Source organism: Sarcophilus harrisii, chromosome 1 (assembly GCF_902635505.1).
Source record: "Sarcophilus harrisii chromosome 1, mSarHar1.11, whole genome shotgun sequence".
Classification (NCBI taxonomy): Eukaryota; Metazoa; Chordata; class Mammalia; order Dasyuromorphia; family Dasyuridae; genus Sarcophilus; species Sarcophilus harrisii.
The window spans coordinates 114,322,326-114,337,000 of NC_045426.1; the positions used below are offsets into that span (position 1 = coordinate 114,322,326).

A 14,675-nucleotide genomic window follows, 5' to 3' on the forward strand; every position below is an offset into this window, starting at 1 on the left:
AGGGCACATATATAACCTTAATATGTTCATATTTTTTAGGTATTTAACTAGGTTTTTTATTTTTAGGTATTTAATTCTGAATTTTTGACTTTTGCATATCTATTTTTTAAGTGCATGAAAACTATAGATGCTTTTTTAAGTTTCAAAAAGTTATAACTTACTACAGTAAGGCCAAAAAAAAAATTGCCTTTAACCATATCACCCAAATATCTTAGTTCTACTAGATTGAATCCTCACTCAACTTTGTGTCTCCCCAATACCCAGCATATGGCTTTAAACATAGCGTTTAAATGTTTGAATGAAAAAATATTAGAAAATTGCATATTTTTTAAAGTCTTATAAAGTTATTAGTGATATCATTGTCACTGTCATTGTTGTGATTGCCGTTGCTGCCTGATTAGCTTCCATGACTGAAGGTTCTTTCTGCCCCATTTTCAATACAGTTCCTAGAGTTATTTTTTCCACAGTACAGATTGAACCATGTAATTCCTTTGCTCAGTAAATTCTGGTTCCCTATTGCCCCTATGACCAAATACAAATATCTTTGTTTGGATCTTAAAGCACTTTGCAAGAGCCTGAGAACTCTGTATTTCCTCTAGGATTAAATAAAGATTCCTGTCTTAGGATTTCGAAATCCTTCATAACCTGTCTTAACATATATTTCCAGATATTTAATATTTTGCTCCCCTTCACATACTTTGTAATTCAAGGAAAATGACCTTCTTACTCCAATAAGCCACGCCATAGCTTGTCTCCATGACTCTGAACAAGCTTTGTGCCTCTTAAAACCACAATTTTCCTTCAAGGCTTAGATAAAATGCTACTTCCTGATGCCCAGCATCTAGTGGCTCAAGCTCCTCCTCCAAAATACCTTGCATTTATCTCTCCTATAGTTTTTGTGACAACTAAGTGTCATGATGTGATAGATTGACAGGCCTGAAGTCAGGAAGATTCATCTGACCTCAGACACAATTAGTAGCTGTGTGGTCCTGGGAAAGTCATATAACTCTTTTGACCTCAGTTTCCTCATCTGTAAAGTGAAGTAAAGAAGAAGATGGCAAATTATTTCACTGTCTTTCCCAAGAAAAACACAAATGAGTCCATGAAGAGCTAGACATGAATGGAAATGACTGATCAACAACAATATTTTACATATATGATATATATTCACATTGGTCCTCTAATAGAATGTAAGCTCCTAGATGGGAAGAGCCATTTTTGTTTTGTTTTGTTTTCCTGAAAGCCAATTTGCCCAGAAAAACAATTACTTTTCAATGACATTGGGCTATAAAGAAGAACTTTGTGACCAAAGTAAAGTGATCTGACTTTCCCCCTGAATCTTTTGGTTGTTTGACTGAAGTCAACAATTTGTCTTTTTTACTTATCTAGTAATTCATATTCTAATACACATGTGATTTCATCAATATGGAATTCCCTTCAATTCTACAGCTCCTTATCCAAATATTATGTTCCAAGCATTATACTAAGCATGAGGGCTTAAAACAGTCTCAACTTTGAAACAGTTTCTATTCTCACAGAGCTCATAGTCTAATGGAGAGGGGGAGAAATGGGAAAATTATACCAATAATAGCGATCTCAAAAAGTGGTTGTGAGAACAAAAGAAGGTTATTCAAATCTTCAGTCACTATAAAAATAGCAGCTATTATTCACATGACTATTTTCTGTTGTACTCCATATTAATTTTCATTTTTGCAATAAAAATCATCTTGATATAATCTGGCTTCAGCCTATAAAATGTGATTATGTTTGCTTCTTCTGATAAATGTCCAGAATGCATCATTATACAAATATTGATTCTCGCTTTGTTTTTTTTACCTGTTTTTCTCTTGTAGTCAATTGACCCTGGTCAGCAGTTTACATGGGAACATTCAAATCTGGAAGTAAACAAACCAAAGAATAGATATGCAAATGTAATTGCATATGACCATTCTCGAGTTCTTTTATCAGCAATAGAAGGTAAGGAAATCCAGTGAGCATGTACATCATTTCCATTGGTTAAAAAGTTTTTATGTCCAATTGTTAGGCCTGAAAAGTCAATTAGTTGCTGCAAGTCAAAACTTTCTTTGGAACCATTATATCTAACATTTAGAATTTTCTAAAAATTGAGTTGCCCATTATTGGAGGTCTCTCTAAAAACTTTGGCTGACCACTTTTTACTTATTATATAGAGAAAATTCTTCTTTTCAATATGTGTAAGAATTAAGTAAGATTTCAACTCAGAGATTCTCTGATAGAGTACTTTGATTAAAGAAGCTGCTGCATTCCAAATGTTTTCCAACTTTGCTTCAATCATGACATTACTGAATGCTTAAGTTTAGTAAATTCAGCTAGATTATGACAGAATTAGAATTAGAATTCAGATCTCCTGCCTCCCAGACAGTCCTCTTCTATTCAACACTGTCTTTCTTGTGGTATGGGACAATTTCTAATATTTCACATGTACATTCAGCATGTATTTTTAAAGTGCAAGATAATATTCATTTTGATGCATGCTCATAGTGAAACGCATCTGCCATTTTTCTGCCAATTCATACAGCCTTATGTGATTTGCCTCTAATTTATTCCTGGTAGTTCTCATAAGAACTTAATTCCAACAAATTAGAAGTTTCACTATGCTCTCTGTTTTATTTCCTGTATTCTTTTTCTATTTTTTAAATCAAGTAAAATGAGTCCTAATAATAATCCCAGGCTAAAACCTTAGAAGGGAAATGGAATTTAGAAGTCCTGGCAGAGCTCTCCCTCATTGTCCAGCTTTCCTTGTCAGAATGTTGTGTCTTATATTTAGCTGAATCCCAGTTCCTTCGAACTTCCACCTTGGTACTAGTTCTACCTTTTTAAAGGTACTTTCAATAATTTTAATCTATATATATTGCAAGAGATCTCAAACATGCCATTAGCTTAATAAGGCAGAACCAAGGTTAACTCAGAAAGATTATATCAGCCCTTAACATAAAATAGATCCATTGTAAGACAGCACCAAATGTTACCAGGAGATTCTTGATTGCCTGGGAAAGGAAGCAAAGACACAATTCCCCAGCTGCTTTTCCTCCAAGGGAACACTGGTTGGAAAAAAATGTGCAGACAAATAATGGGGAGATTTTTCCTCAGGATTCCAGAGTGTAAAGTAATGCCCTTCTCCAAGCCTCAATCAGTCAGTCTGTGAATAAATATTTATTAAAGACTTCCTGTGTGACTGGCACTATACTAAGGACTGGGAATTCAAAGAAAGGCAAAAGACAGTTCCTGCTCTCAAGAAGTTAACAATCTAGTAGGGGAAGCTGAAAAACAGATGAAGAGGAAAATATCTGGTAAGGGACAGAAGTATCTGGAGAAATCCAGGGGAATACAGCTGAGTGGGAAGTGAAGAGATAACTTGCATGATCTTTTAATGACTGTCTTGGAAGTCCTTCTCCATCCTAGAGGGACAGTGGCTACTGATGAGGTATGAATTCTAGTGCTGAAGGGATCTTACAGGAAAAAGAGCTTCTTAGGGCATGATGGAGAAGTTCAAAGAGATATAAACTCTCCCAGGTCTTTTTATTTTTTTATTTATTTTTTTACTATAGACAGAGCAAATCACCTAAAACCAACAAGACAGGCATCTTGATTAATTTGCTGACAGTTGGCAGCAGTTCTTCTCTGTCCCTCTTCTTACTCTGAAACACCACCACCCACTGAAGATCCATTGGGGCTAAATTTATTGCTTTTCTTAGCCTTGTTGTTCAATTGGTTCAGTCATATCCAACTCTTCATAATACCATGTAGGATTTTCTTGTCAAAGATACTACTTCTCTCCACTTCATTTTACAAATGAGGATAAGGAAATTGAGGCAAACTGGCTTAAGTGACTTGCCCAGGATCATATAGCTAGTAAATGTCTGAGATCAGATTTAAACTCAGGTCCTTCAGACTCTCAGGTGGTATTCTGTCCATTGCACCACCAACCTGCTTTTTTCTAGTCTTAGCTACAGATGACCATTTAAGCCACAACTTCTATCTAGTACAGTACTACCTGCTTCTACTTTAGCAGTGCTAGCAGATATCCTTCAGATATTTAAAGATACTCTCATATTTCCCATTGTTTTTTCTTCTCCCTGCCTAACATTTCCCACTCCTTTATTTGTGTTCTTGGGAAATGGTTTCTAGGTGTCATAATTTAAACGTGATATTTTCATGAAGTTCATGTCAAAAAGAGAACAATCAAGTCACTACAGATTCATGGGACTTTCATTTTGTAGGATCCTTTTTATACTTCAGTAGTTTAAACAAGCTTTAATCTCTTAGTGTGGATTTTACTTCCATCAGTGTAGATCATAACCCATCCAAACCATCCACCTTTGTGATATGTGTCCATTTTCTCCCATCCATCCTCCAGAACATTTTCAAAGTTGTTAAGGACTTCCTCTTTTTCTCCTGGTTTCTCCCAAATCAATTTAAGGTTGGATTAATTTGTTCTTTTGTTTTGTTTGGCAGCTGTGCTGTACTGTTGACTCATGTGAAACTTGCAGTCAACTAAAACCTTGAATTCTTTTTCACTTGAGCAGCTATTAAGCTAAGCTTCTCCCATCTAATCCATGGGGACTTTGCTATTTAAACTTTTCAGTCTAGAAAAGTGCCAGTTTATCTTTGTGTTTTGTTTTGTTTTGTTTTGTTTTTCTTTTCTAAATATACAATGTTTACCAGTACAACAACTCTACAATATATTCTCCAAAGAATAAATTTGAGATTTGGAATCTCTTTAAAGATAAAGAATTCTTTTAGTCCTAATACTTTTTGAAATTAAAATCTTTTTTGTTTATTATATTATTCCTATGTTCAAAACATTTCAATAGCTCCCCATTGCTACAGGACATTTTTATTTGTCCCATATTTTCCTGTAAAATCAAACAAAAGATTCTTACGTTCTCAGTTGAATTGTGAATTGTGAATACTTCCAAGTTCCACCTTCCTTTCATTTTTTCATCCCTGCCCTTAGCACAATCTCCTACAAATAGTAGGTGCTTCAAAATGTTTGTTGAATTGAAATAAATTACTGTCCCAATCTCCCTTTTCACTAACATGCTAAGTGATATGCACTTTTTCTTAGTTTAAAAGAAATAATGCTGGTTTATGATGAGAAGCAGGATCCTTTTGACAGTGTTATGATTGCCCTCTAATAACTGAATTATTTGGTGCTCATTTTCCATTTCACAAAATAAAGTAAGTGGGCCTTAGCCTTTTCAAAAAATTGGTTTAAACAATGCGGCTTGTCTATGAGACATTGGCAACAAGGCAGCTGTCCTTTAGGGGCAAATAATTTAAGAATTATACTTCACTAGTTATTATTTACATCTATGTATAGACTGCATATGGTTCATGGGTGACTACTGCTTACATTTGACCTCTTTCTTTCTGCTCTGGAGATATGTTAAACAAATCAGTGGTGATCCTTTGGCCTCATATAATTCCAATAAAGAGCTGTAATTTAGACTCAAATATCAGAAAGCCTTTACTGTCTTTACTCCACTGTGGAAATCAAGAGTGTGAAATGAAAGACTAAAAATTTGGCCTGGATGCTAGGAACAGATCTGTAATGGTCTTAGAGACACTGTCAGGCTGCTTTGTGGTAACATTCTTTTCTCCCCACTAACTAGGTCATTCAGTATTATCTGCTTTCTCCACTTGGCCTTCTTTGTCCTTATTAGTCTTTACAAGCTACTTTCCCACCATTTTCACAGTGAATGATATTGGAGTAGAAATAGTATGTTTCCATATCCTCTGCCCCCACCTAGGGTTTGTGCCTCTGCTCTTGCTACAGTATGAAAGTCAAATAATTTGAATAAAATGAAAAAATATCCTTTGTTTATTTTAGATCTAATTTCCCCAGGGTGAGTCCCAGATTGAAAGCTGACCTAGAAACCTGAAGTCCCCTCAGATTTTAATATTCTATAAATTCAACAATTTAGTTAATCTGACTAATATTTATTATATTCCATGCTATTTGTGATTTCCTCTTAAGCAGACATTTTATTTCCTGGAGATAAATGATGGTACCACAGAGGAAGTAATAGTCTTTTCCAAATCACAACAATTTGAAAATACAGACATATTTGAAAGCTGTGCTCTTCTTGCAAACCCATTGCTATCATCATAATACATTATTATTGTTATTGTTTTTATTATTATTATTGTTATTATATTAAGCTATGTCTGGTAAACTATGTTAAATTCCTCCCCTCCCCCCCCTGTTTTCAATTTATTATATTCATCAACTGTGGAATGCTTAAATACTCATTTCTATTTATATCATTATGCCTTATAATTTACAATAACTTAACTTACCTTACCTGCTAATAAGCAATCATTTTCCTTAGTAAAGAACTCTGCTTCTTTTAGATGAATCTATAATTTGCTTGTAGATGGGGTTCAATTTACTTTTCACTTTTGAAGTTATTCTTCTTTTGATTCTGTGATGACTAAACAGGCAATGATGTAGGAAAATTTATATAGAAATAATAAGTTAAAGAAGGTATTTTGCAAAATAAACCATAGTATCCATATCTTCACACCCTGACCTTTTCCCTAATTATAAATTATCATCTGCTTTGTTCTTGAAGAGTATCTAGAACTCTTTATTTGTTTGAGCTTAAATTTCTGAGGGTTTTTTTTATTAGTGTTATTAGAATCTTCTTCCTTTCCCATTAACACTTTGAGGTTTCTTGGTAGCATTTTAGTAGCCTAAAGAAATGTATGTTTTTCAAGCAGCAAACAACATTTGTACCACTTATATAGTATGCTATCATTTTCCAGATATTCTTTTGATTGCTTTAGAAATACTTCAAAACGCAGAGCCAGAAAGAGTACTGTTAGCAATAAGGAAAGCTGGGATCTTACCCCTGCTCTGCTATTTACGAGCTGGATAACCTTGGGAAGTCAATTTTACCTCTCTCAGTTTAGTCTCCTATTAAGGGAATTGGACTAGATGGTCTCCAAAGGACCATGTAGCACTAAAATACGTTGGTTCTATAATCCTCAGTCAGTGATGCTAAAGTTAAAGAGGCACACATATTCTCTCTCTCTCTCTCTCTCTCTCTCTCTCTTTCTCTCTCTCTCATACACACACACACACACACACACACACACACACACAGTTTTACATTTTGATAGTAAATATTTCTAAAACTTGAATTGTAAATAATGTCGTGGAGTGAAAAAGCATTGTTTGCTTTGTCTGAGGACCTGGATTAAAATTCTGTCTCTTCACTTACTACTTGTGTGGCCTTCAATATGGCACCAAACTTCCCTGATCCTCAGTTTCCCCATCAATAAAGGATAGGAGTAGATGGTCTCTCTCTGAGGAACCCTTTCAACTCAGAATCTATGGTCATATCTCCCCAAGTACATATATGCAAAGAATGCCAACTTTCCATGTTTTTACTCTCTTTCTTAAAAACTTATGATAAAATTAATTCTACATTTCCCTTTATACCTTTGAACCTAGCCACTTAGACAGAGGAGACTTCTTTCAGGAACATTTGCAGTTTCTTGAATAAAAGAGCTGTGGGCAAGGGCAGGAATGAAATTAGTTAGGATCCTGATATAGTATGATTTCATCCTAGTAATACATAAGTGGGAAAACTGCATATATTTGAAATAATCTGTGAAGCAAAAGAAAATATTGATGTTTGATAAATGGAGACCAGCCAAATAATAGTGCTACAAATTGCAAAAAGGGGGAAATGTGTCCTTTTAAATGGAAATCTAAAATGTATCATCTGCTATTTGATTTGCATAATAGAAGCAATTCAGGAAAATCCAAGTGTAAATAATATAGATCATATTACAACAGCTTGATTATTTGTGTGATGGGCAATTTAGCACCTTTAAAATGGGAAAGTGTTTCCCAGGGGAAACATCCTCTCTAAGATAAATCTAATAAAAGAAAGGCAAGAAGCTGCTCCTATTACTCTAAAATATTGATTCACCAGTTGTATGCCACCACACGAATTTTTTTATTTTTAAGGCAAGATGAGAAGGTTCTCCTTAGTTTCTGTAGTTGTTCTCTGACTAGGGACAGCTGTTGGCACAGGTTGACATACTAGCATGTTGCCCATCCCAACCATTTTATAATGTCCTCTTTTGAGAATCCTTTTTACAAATTACAATGTCTACAAAACTATTATAAATTCACTAGCTGGAAAAATACATGAAAACAACTGTTCAAGCAAAATGAAGCATTTTGAAGAATTGTTTATATTGCCTGGTGCAATATTTTAATTAATTGTGGCAAAGAAAAACATTCTGTAGAAAGTTCTGTCACTTAGGAATTTAAGTTATTATCTGTCTCCTGAAAGAATCCCTTTGATAGCTGCCATCTGACATTTTCCATGTAGCCTTGTTCAGTATAATCTCTTTTTTATTTCTCCTTTAGGTTTTTAGTTTTGAAGTTGACTCTATTAATATTGTTATAAACTTTTTTTTTCTGGATTTCTGGCTTGACTATGTACATTAAGAATACCTCCACTATAGATGTTCTCTCTTTCAAAATGTATCTTATAGCAAAAAACTATTTTAGAGACTTTTTTTATTCTTTTTGTCTTATACCAGCTTTAGTTCCTTTGACTCACAAGTCCTTCATCACATCAGCCATTAATTTAAGTCTATAGTACAACTTCATCATCATTTCCAACTTCAGACTGCATTTTCTCAAGTTAAATTATAAACACAATGATGTTTAATCCTATTACTTCAGGGTTTGTGATCAACTAACAACTCCCCTTTTGAGCCATATACAAATGAATGTTTACTGTTTCATTTGTCTTAGCTATAAAGAATAGTTTACTTAGCCTTTGGAAGATTGGAAGTCATTTCATGGGGTGCTTCCTATATATGGGGGTAAAATGTAACATCCAATTACCACTATTTAAGATGACAACTTTCTACATTAGACCAAGCAAAGAATGCTGATGTCTACATTCCCCATCATATGCTCTATTGTTGTTTGAGTGCAATGACTTACCTATGAACATAGCATTTTAACCTGCTGTTACAATTGCTGTCATTATAGCTAGTGGGAGAGTAACATATAAACTATTGAGAATAAATTTCTTTTTAATCTCTGTTATCTTTCGTTTTGTTTTAGTGAGCTAGTTTATTGGGTTCTTATTCTACTGCTTATTATACAGATGATGAAACTAAGCTCTGGAAATGGAAGGTTATTTTTTTACTCCTATGGCAGATTGAGAAAAAGATGCTTTCTGAAAAAAACTGTTCTTTGAAGCTTTGTTCTGCAACTACATCTCCTATGTTATATGCAATGTGTTGGCTATTAAAGAAGTCAGATAATACTAGTGTTATCTCCTGAGGAATGCTTGTTTATTCTGGGTAGCACCTGGAAAATAGCATTCAAATTCAAGGATAACATTTTGGTTAAAATAAACTAATGGGAATTGCTTCATGTGAATAAAGTAGCTTGTGTTTCTTAGGTTAGGAAGTTTTGGAAACTTCCTTGAAATAATAATGCAAGCTGGAGCTTGAAGGACAAAATGTAGGCATTTTTTAAATGTCTTTTTGTATAATAGAAAGTAAAAGATCTCTGAAAGCGATATGCAAATTACAGTGTGAGACCACAGAATAGTGGGTCTGTGGACAAAGCACTTCCAAATTCTGTAATCAGAAGCAAGCACAGGTGTGGGTAATCCCCTGATTATTTATAGTTAACTTTGGAATGTAGGCAGAGACACACACTCAGGCCAACTGTTGCTCAGATGTTCATACCCACACCCTCTGCCAGTCCCATAACTTCTTATCTAAGGTCAGTTGTTGGCACTGAAGCTTAGCCAGTTATCAAAGAGGAAGAGGTTGTAGATAACTGAAGGATGCTATGCTCAAGAATTAACTGGAATTCAACATTTTATGGAAACTTACCTTGCTATTCTGACCTCTCTATGGATTTAGTTGCACAGAGAAAGCACGTTTGCCAATTTAGCCTGTTCTTACAATAGTCAAGTTAGACATGGTCTTTGTGAAAAAGCCGTTAGAGGAAATGACCTATTCTACAGGAAAAGAAGCCAATCCAGGTCAACAGGCATTTATGTGTATTTACTATGTGCCAAGCATTTTGCTAAATACCAGAGATTATAAAGAAGAAAAACAGTCTTGACCTCAAGGAGCTTACAGTCTAATAGGAGAGAAAGGGAAACAACTGTGCACAAACAAGATATACAGAGGATAAATTGAAGATAATTTCAGATGGACATTAGTAAGATTAATGACTGGGAAAGGCTTCTTACAAAAGATGGGACTTTAGCTAGGACTTTAAAAATCCAGGGAAGCCAGGAGGTGAATATGAGAAGGGAGAGAATTCCAGGCATGAAAATGCTCAGGATTCAAAGATAGAGTGTTTGTTCGAGGAACAGTAAGGAGGCCATTGGATCACACACTACTTGAACGAAAGTAATATATAAGGAGATTGGAAAGGTCGGATGGGTCCAATCATGAAAGACTTTAAAAGACAAGAGTATTTTTTATTTGATCTTAGAGATGAGGAATCTATTGACCAAATTACAGGACTGTGCAGTGATGAAGCAATTGAATGTGGAAAACAATATTTCTTCTGGATGGTTTGCAAATAGACTACTGTACCCTACTAGAGCAGAAATAGCCTTATGTGTGACAACTCAGATAAAAATGAAAGAAGAATACTAGATTTTATTCCTCATCAGCAGTTTACTTTCTCTGTATAGCAGTTAACTCTGAATTTTATTAATTTCTAAATTCTAAGTTTCATATGGAGTGGAAAAATGAAGATAATGTTCTTTCTGAATCATTAACAGCCAGAACAAGTTCTGTACCTTATTGTGAACTAGAATCAGTTTTCTGTGGCAGAAGAAGAAAAGGGGACTTTAATTTTCCTTTCATAATTTACCACTACAGGATCCCAAGAGGAAATAATGATTGAAAGAATAGGTTGATCTAAAAACAAATCTGTTTTCTAATAAACCTCAAAACGAATTCCATTGCTGATTTGTAGAATTGTAGTTCAGAGGCATTAAAATGATGAGATAAATATTTGATTCAATAGTGTGCTTTAAGCCAGAAGTGTAATTCTTGGTAGAATTCTCCCTATCTATCTCTGCAACACTGTTCTATAGATCCTCTGGAACCAGAGAAGGAAAACACCCTCCTTCTACTGTGCTTTTCATAAATGCTTACATAAACAGAGCTTTTCTCTGTGGGTTTATAGGATCCTGACCTCCAGCCCACCAGTTTAGGAATCTGGCTGCATACCAGGGTAAAAACTGATCCCTACCATGTCAGAAATAGAATTGATGGGAAGCTCTTTAAAGAATGTCAGTGTTCAATTTCCACCCTAATCTGAAAAGCACAAGACCCTTGTTAATCTTGCAATAGTTGGAGACAGGACTCTAAGTCTATGATTACTGAGTAGCTGCCATAGATTATTAGATCTTGAAGGAACCAACTAAACTCTTCATATTTTATAATTAAGGAAACATTAAGTGACTTGCCCAAAGGTATACAGCTAGTTTGTGGCAAAGCTAAGACTAGAAACCAGGGATTTTGATTTCTTTTTGAGTATAGTCACTCTCTAGTAGTATGCAATGCTACTAATAAATATTTGTTTTTAATATTTCTACTTTGGTAAATTGGTAGATCCATGGTTTTTACTGTTAATGGTGTTTTTTTTTTTCACCAACTCAGCTTGTAGCCTCCCTGTGCTTTCCAATTCTATATGATTCTTGTCCTAAGAGAATTTGACCTAGGTGTTGGGGATATTCCTTTATTCTTATAGTTTCTCAGAAGTACCAATGTGACATTTGAACCATCTACTGCATTTCAATCTCAGTAAAGGAAAATGTAGTCATGCATTTCCTTCTTTCACACCTCTTCCAGAGGTCATCATTGTCAATAGCACATTACAAGCTACGTATGCCCATCATATTCATTTTCCTTGTCCTTTAGGTTATCTTTATTTCTTTGGTCTAGCCCTGCAAATTCATCTGCAAAAGGAGCTTAACATTAAAAATTTCCTTCCTCTCAGAAAAAGAAAATGATAAGTGTTGGAGGGGATGTGGGGAAATTAGGACATTAATGCATTGTTGGTGGAGTGGTGAATGGATCCAACCAACTATGGAACTATGCCCAAAGGGCTATAAAACATGCATTCCCTTTGACTTAGCAGTGCCATTACTGGGTCTGTATCTCAAGGAAACCATAAAGGAGGGAAAGGGACCTAGATGTACAAAAATATTTGTAGCAACTCTTTTTGTGGTAGCAAAGACATGGAAAATGAATAGATGTCCATCAATTGGGGAATGGCTGAACAAGTTATGGTATATGAAGGTAATGGGATATTATTGTTCTATAAAAAATGAAGAACAAGCTGATTTTAGAAAGGCCTGGAAAGATTTACATGAACTGATGCTGAGCAAAACAAGCAGAACCAGGAATACATTGTACACAATAACAGCAAGAATGTTCTTATAAGTGGTTCAGTGATACAAGGCAATCCCAAATAGACTTTGGATAGAAAATTCCACCTGCATCTAGAAAAAAACTATGGAAATTAAATGTAAATCAACACATGCTATGTTCACTTCTTTTCTGTTTTTTTTTCTTTCCCATTTTTCCCTTTTGTTCTGATATTTCTCTCCCAACATGATTCATAAAGCAATGTGTATTAAAAATAATTAAATAAATTAAAAAAGGAAAGATTAAGGTTAGTAGAACAAAATGAGAAGTTCAGAATAAAGAACTATATAGTCAAAAGAGTCCTTTGAAATCAACTAACTTTTATATCTTGAATGCACATGATCTATTTTTTTAATCAGTTGTAGTTTCACTATATGAAAATGTATCTTTGATGTGAGGATGAGATTAATATAGAGGCTTGCTCTCTAACAATTTATTATAAAAATTTTCTTGAACAACAGTAAAAGGAACTTCAAAAAATTTAGTCCCAGCTTCTAAAACTGTGGTTTGTGAACCCATATTGAGTCTTGTAACAGAATGTAGGTGTCATGAAATCATGATTTATTATCAGCAAATGTTTGATTTGTATACTTATTTTATATAACTATATACTCAAAAATATGTTTTTTTTAAAAAATCGGGCAAAGGGGGGGGGGGTCACAGATAGACCTAGATCATATGGAGCACAAAATGAAGGAAAATAGTTGTCATGAAATTTGTAATACAATATAAATAAACCTATTTCTCCCTCTTTTAACATCTCTAAAAAGAAGAAAGAAAGAAATTCCTCTTTTGTATTTCAACTATTTGTCTATAACTTAAGTGTGTTAAAGAATTGCCCATGGTCATACAGCTGCTGGATATCAGGGACAGGACTTCAATTCATGTCTTTCAAACTTGAACCTTAGTATTCTATTTACAATAATTTATTGTAATCCTAATTTTTCTGAGAGAATATTATTCCATAATTCAGAGTTAAATAACATCACTGCTGTTAGAATTTTGGTATTAAAGGAATAGGCTTTTGAAGTAGGGAGCAGCTTGGGATCAATAAAAGTGTTGCACTGATTTTCCAAATGTGATCTAACCTAATCTCTATCTACTCATTTCTAAGTCTAGCTTATTATGCATCAGAAACACCTGTCACAAGTAAATGGACTGATCCAGTGGTTGCCATTACAGTTATATACTGTCATCTGAGTGATATGCCTTTTCATCTACTTTTTTTTTCAATATGAATAATAGCCTCTTTCATAGCAATGAATTTCTCTGAGGAGGCTTAACTGTTAAATTAAATATTGGTATATCTTCTTATTTACTGTGAAACATATCAAACTATTCATATCTCTTTTATAATATCGTAAATATCTTTTCATTATTTGGTCTTTTGTTATAGAGATTTTGATGTCATGTCTGATTATATTTTGTTTACTTTTTAAAAAAATTTAATTATAGAAAGGACTCACTGGAAATCTTATCTAGATATCCCTAATCATATAGATAGATAGGTAGGTGAGTAGATATATAATTTATTAACTATTTCCTATATGCCAGGCACTGTTTAATCAACCAAGAAACATTTATTAAGTACCTAAAACGTACCAGGAACAATGCTAAGTGCTGGGGATATGAAGAGGGCAAAGACAATATTTGATGTCAAGGATCTTATTAAGTACTGATGATACAAGTTCAAGCTATAAGGAAGGCAAACAGTTCCTACTCTGTGAGTTTATATTCTAATGGGATAAGTTAACATATAAAGAAGACCTGGAAAGGGAGATGGCATTAACCATGTGGCTGCAAGTGTTAAGACCAAGAATTCATATGGAAACTGGGCAATGGCAAGATAAGACTAAAGCTTACTTGTCAGAGCCTAAGGATAGAGACCATGTTGTCAGCTCTGAGTAGTAGAGGTGATAGTTTGAGTAGAGAAGGCATATTATATTGTTAGAATTAATAATGTAAATAAAATAATTTTTAGCTATTTTTAAGTAGCAGGGAATATCAGGTAACTAAACAGCAAAATAACAAAGTAATTCTGGTAATGAAAAGAATTCTTGCCCTTCTCAAAACAATAAAGAAAAAAAAAATTCCCTAAGAAAAGAGATTAGCTGTGACATTGATGTGATATATAGAATGTTTGTGTATTTAAAGCACTTTTAATTTAATTTTATAAAAAATTT

At 34.1% G+C, this 14,675-nt stretch overlaps 1 protein-coding gene across 10 annotated transcripts in view; it reads left to right on the forward strand.

The window, feature by feature from the left end:
- Positions 1-14,675, forward strand: part of PTPRD (protein tyrosine phosphatase receptor type D) — a 1,049,942-nt gene that overhangs the window by 956,073 nt on the left and 79,194 nt on the right. For all 10 annotated transcript variants that reach the window (XM_031947762.1, XM_031947812.1, XM_031947874.1 and 7 more), the window contains one exon: positions 1,854-1,977. In XM_031947762.1, the coding sequence (XP_031803622.1) occupies positions 1,854-1,977 (124 nt within the window). The remainder of the gene's footprint in view (positions 1-1,853; positions 1,978-14,675) is intronic.